Raw genomic sequence first — 5,850 nt, 5'->3', positions numbered from 1 at the left:
TCCCCAGCATCGTGTTCAAGGCTGAGATTTGACTCAGCAGCTCAATTTCCAGAGGGCTTTGGATGGGGGTGGGGCCGTCACTCAAGGCTGAGGTTTAGAACAATTGCTCCCTACCACCAGAAGCTTTAAGCTGAGCTACCTGGACAATGGACCCACGTTGCTTGCCAGCCACTGTAGCTGCCTGAAGCCTGCTGTTGCTGTTACTGTTATCACTTGGGGCTATTGCTCCTGTTCCCCTCTCACCCAGCTGGGAAACCCCTCCCACACTGACTTTTGGAGCTTTCTTTGTCACTTGGGGGTTGAGGGATCTGGGACCCTCCCTGTTGGGAACTCTGCCCCAAAGGCCTGTTCAGGTCCTGTTCCTCTCTGTGGTATGTGGTCAGGGCTGGGCTCTGCTCCCCTCAATGACCTGTGAGATAGACCTTTCCTGTCAGCCTTCCAGTTTACCTTTGGCTAGAAACCTCTTTTGCTCTGTTGTTCTGTGGCTTCTGCTGCTGAAGAATTTGTTGAGAGTCATTTTTTACAGGTATTTTGTGGGCTGTGGGGGAAGCACTAGAGTATATGTGTCTTTCTACTCTGTCTTCTTGGCTCCACCCCCCTAGAAAAGGACTTTGATACTTTTCAAGGAACATACACATAGAGAGGAAGAGAGAGAGAGAGAGAGAGAGAGAGAGAGAGAAGCATATTACAAGAAGAAATCATAGTACCAGACTTCAGATGCCGTTCTGCCACAATGAATTCTAATCCAGTTCTTTTTCTACCTTTCCTTCTAAAATGAAGCTTAACCATTACCATAAAATGGCCACCCTAAGCATAGCCTAGAACTCTAGCATTTCCTGCCTTTATATGTCACCATTAGGCAGTTTCAGAGTGGGAAAGAGGTTGGTGCCCTTCATGGGGATATTGGCAACAGTGCGTGCCTTTCTGCCCAGGCAACTACTATCTGTCTTTTTGATCATGATAATGTTTTAGATTTGAATTACCAAAGTAACAAAAGTTTGTCTTATATCCTCTAAATTCCTCAGGCAGAAGAAAAACTGTAAAATGGAAAAGGCAAATCAAAGCACTGTGACTGAATTCTTCCTAAAGGGTCTTTCTGGTTACCCCAGACTTGAGATCATTTTCTTTGTGCTGATCCTGGTCATGTATGTCATCATTCTCCTGGGTAATGGCATCCTCATTGTCATCAGCATCTTGGACCCCCACCTCCACACTCCCATGTACTTCTTCCTCAGCAACCTCTCTTTCCTGGACATCTGCTATACAACCACCTCTATTCCTCCAGCACTAGTCAACTTTTTATCACAAAGAAAAACCATTTCCTTCTCTGGATGTGCAGTGCAGATGTTCCTTGGCTTAGCCATGGGTACCACAGAATGTGTGCTCCTTGGCATGATGGCCTTTGACCGCTATGTGGCTATCTGTAAACCCCTCAGATATCCAGTCATCATGAGCAAGACTGCATATGTGCCAATGGCAGCTGGGTCATGGGTAATGGGTAGTGTCAACTCACTGGTACAAACTGTTCTTGTGGTCCGCTTACCTTTCTGCAGAAATAATGTCATCAATCATTTCACATGTGAAATTCTAGCTGTCATGAAACTAGCCTGTGCTGACATCTCTGGGAATGAATTTACCATGCTGGTAGCCACTACGTTATTCAACTTGACTCCATTGTTGCTAATCTTTTTTACTTATACATTAATCATCTTTAATATTCTAAAGATTCACTCAGCTGAAGGAAGAAACAAAGCCTTTTCTACCTGCTCAGCCCATCTGACTGTGGTGATCATATTCTATGGGACCATCCTATTTATGTACATGAAGCCCAAATCCAAAGAATCACTTAATTCAGATAAGTTGCAAGCCACAGACAAACTCGTTTCCATGTTTTATGGAGTGATGACCCCCATGATGAATCCTTTAATCTATAGTCTCAGGAACAAAGATGTGAAACAGGCTGTAAAACATCTACTAGGCAGGAAGTTCTTTAGCAAACAAACATGAAAGGCTTTGTGCTTTGGTCCACTGTGTGATAGAAACATAAAGCATAGAAACTTCAGCAGACTATGAACTTGCAGACTGCAACCATCCATGCCTGCCCCACCCTGGACTGTTCTGTCTATGTGATATGGAAAACTTGCCACAGGAAGTCCACCCAATGTACTGTGGTTCTTCCTGATTTTTTGGTATTTCATGAGGCCAGTGGAATAAGTGAGCTCTCCAGCCTTCTTCCTATAGGCTGTTTTTCATGATCAACCCACCTGCATTTCCAATCTACATCTCTCTGATGTACTTCATGCCATTTCTCTTGTTCACTTGTTCATTGGTAATGTGTGATAGGCTGCTCACAATAATCATTCCCCTCTATGTTGGCCTCAGACTTTCTCTTCACTTTAATTTTTTAGAGACTCTGGGATTTGTGATGAGTAACCATTAAGGAAATTATAGTTGTGAAATGTATTTAAGAAATAGTATTTGTCATCTTTCAAAATTGCCAAAGAGAGCACCCTCTTCTATACTTCCCCATTATTTTTCAAAGTGTCCTGAAATACAGCCCAGTGAAATATTTCAAGATTGGACTCTAATTCCACCATCTTCAGGAAACCCTTTTCTCATCCTGCTGCTGCAAGTGCCTTCCCTTTGTGATTATCTTCAATATATTCTGTATAAATCTTGCACATACAAATTATTTATACATGTTTTCTTCCACTTGAATATGAGACCCTTGAGGGTAGGGACGTTTTTTGCATTTTTTGATTCCCTGAGCACTTGGTACAGTTTCTGGCACATATATAATTGATTCATAAATTCTTGTCAATTTATTGATTACTAGATGCACAATTGAGTAAAATTCAAATGATCTCTCAATACCCATGAACATCAATAATAACTAAGGAATATCTTGTATGTCTTGTAGATAATATCCCTCTAGAAATCTGAGGATGACACTCATATACTACTTGTTATCTGCCCCATTGAAGGGAGTATGTATATTGGTGAGATCACAGATCCATTAAAATATTGAAGAGAATGCAAGCTTGTGGGTTTGTAGTTACTGACATCTTCTCTAATAGTCAGAGGATACAGGAGTTCAAAGCAAAGTTATTTGACAAAGTGGCACAGTTACAAAATAGTGTCAGAATATTTTATAGCAACAAAACTATTTCCCCCAAAATATGGTGCACTATCTCTCATAAACTTTTTTTTTTCTAACTCAAACATAGCCATCCTTTCTTCAACTCTTCCTCATTTGATAGGGTTTCTTGACCCTTTAATTAAACAAGTACTTGTTAGTAACCTACTATGTGTAAGACACTGTAATGGAGGCTGGAAATACAATGATAATCCCTGACCTTGAGAAGTTAATATTTCATTGAAGGGAAAACTATGTATACAGTGTGTTAAATGTAAAAATACACAAAGTACATACAAATAATTTCAGAGGGAGGACACTAACAACTGAGGGGAACCAAGAGAGATTGCTTGTAAAAAATGCAAAGTAGGCTGTACTTTGAAGGTAGCTAGAGATTCTACAAGGTGGAGATAAGAAAGGAAAGTATTCCAGACATGGAATAGTAAAAATGATTAAGGGTTTAAAAACTAGAGAACCCTGAAACCCCAAAATTGTGAGCAGTTATCAAGCAAATATCCATTGCTTGATCTATTGCTTAACCATCAGAAATAAAAAATCAGATAGTTTATTGTACTCAATACAATGAGGACTCTAACTTAGGGACCCCAAGCTCCATACCAGAAGTAGGCAAAGAGAAAAGTCAAATAAGCCTAAGGTCAATACCTCAAGAATAACCAAGAATAGCCATGGACTACCAAGAATCTATTAGAGCAGCACCTAGCTGAGACTATCAGACCTATGAGGCAGCAACCGCTCTAGTAAAGACTAAAAGTCCAGTGTCAGTAGGAACTACACAGTGATACTGCTAGACGATATACGCATGAAAGATGTGTGTCACACATGTTCCCTATGTATGCAACTGTATATATTTATGCATATATGTACATATTTATCATATATGTTCCCCATATGCATGCATGCCCTATAGGTGTGTGTCTCTATTTGTGCTTCCAATATATGCTCTACTTTTTCTATTGATGATATTTTGATTTGTGAAAGATGGTGCATCAGATTAGGGGGTGGAATCTTTGGTTGCTATAAAATGTTTTGATGCTATTTTCTCACTGTGCCACTTTGTCTAATAACTTTGCTTTGAACCCCTGTATCTCCTGACTATTAAAGAAGACATCAATAACTAACTTGCTTTCTCTTCAATACTTTAATGGATCTGTGATCTCACCAATATGGATACTGTCTTCAATGGGGCAAGTAACAAACCATCTCAGTCTTCTTGAGTTGAATTACTTAATTTAATGGAAAAATTAGATTAGATTAGATAGAAAGTGTTTATTAAGCATTTACTGCATGAAAAAAGATAATCCCTTTCCTCAAGAAGCTTACATTCTAATAGGGAAAGACAGCCTTTTTTTTAAAGAGTTGGAAAGGGGAAAGGGCTCAGAAGGGACTGAAAAGTATTGATATGGGAGTAAATTGGAAAGATCCAGATAGTCAAGAGCTGAACCAGGCTAAAAGAAATTGAGATTTTTTTTAAAAAGCTCTTGACAGGCTGGAACATAAGTAGAATTATTTCATGAGGATATGTATAAAATACCACATTTCATTTTTTTACAAGTCAACTAACCTCCAACAGGAAGGAGGACACATGGTGAGATAGTTGTTCATGAGAAACTATGCTGATATTTTTAGCAAACGTCAAGTTCAATACAATTCAACAGTACTGAATGGGACCCAAAGAAGCAGAGGTGATCTTAGGCTGCATATATATACTTATATATAAATTCAACAAATATTTATTAAGTATCTACTCTGTGAAGATCATTGTGCAAGATTTTGGTGTAGGTCCAAAATTTAGGAACCCATAGGTCCAACTCATCTAACAATCTAGTGGCAGGTAGGACAGGTACATAATAATATGCAACAGTAGGGAATAAATGCATTGGAGAGGTATAAAACAAAGCCTGAAGTAAGGTTCAAAGTGAGTATAGCAGAGATCTGACACATAGTAGGCACCTCAATAAATGCTAGTTGACTGACTAACTGACTAACAAAGGTTACTACCAGCAAAAAGGAAGGAAACAATGTTTCATGAAGTAGGGGGCATTTTTGTTGGGCTTCAAAGGACAGGTAGGAAGTCAGCTGATGAAGAAGAGTGAGCACATTCCAGACATAAAAAACCAGCATGAACAAAGGCTCATGTAAAAAAGAAAATGACAGGCATTTTCAGGTAAACAGAAGAATATTCCAGTTTAACTGGGCCATAGGTTTCATGGAAGTTTATTAGGATAGCTGATTAAGATCCAAAATAACCATTATGTCCGAAAGGTACCAAGTCACAGAAGCTTTGAATGGCTAACTTTTAACTTCAGATGAACATTTCACATTCCAAAAACTACCAGTAGGATTTCTCAATGCTTTTGTGTATAAACAACTCCACCTTATCCTGCAACTCAAGAAAACTTTGTTGTATATAATGCAACTTCAAAGACAAAGTGGCCATTTGAAAGAGCAACTCCATCTCTGACTCCTATCCTACTCCAGAAGAAATATGTCTATCATCAGTAAACAATGTTTATAAAATTGTTTAATAGTTTGGAAATATTCTTGATATATTTCTGAAAGTGCCCTATGCTATGTAAGATAAAACTTTTGCCAAGGTTAGGTAGGTCTAAGCTATATAGGTCACAGGACCAACCAACAAGCAAAGCTGCTAATCATAAGACCAAAAAGACCTGTAGAAGTCCCAGAAGTGGAGA

The 5,850-nt window shown here is 39.0% G+C and overlaps 1 protein-coding gene across 1 annotated transcript; it reads left to right on the top strand.

Moving 5' to 3' along the window:
* Window positions 1-1,044: 1,044 nt before the first annotated feature.
* On the top strand, window positions 1,045-2,007 carry LOC140522839 (olfactory receptor 13C2-like). The gene has a single exon (XM_072638066.1). The coding sequence runs from the start codon at window positions 1,045-1,047 to the stop codon at window positions 2,005-2,007; it is 963 nt and encodes a 320-aa protein (XP_072494167.1).
* The last annotated feature ends 3,843 nt before the right edge of the window (window positions 2,008-5,850 follow it).

This window comes from Notamacropus eugenii, chromosome 1, assembly GCF_028372415.1.
Source record: "Notamacropus eugenii isolate mMacEug1 chromosome 1, mMacEug1.pri_v2, whole genome shotgun sequence".
In the NCBI taxonomy this organism is placed as follows: domain Eukaryota; kingdom Metazoa; phylum Chordata; class Mammalia; order Diprotodontia; family Macropodidae; genus Notamacropus; species Notamacropus eugenii.
The sequence above is the reverse complement of the archived record's forward strand: the minus strand, read 5'-3'. Positions and strand labels throughout refer to the sequence as shown.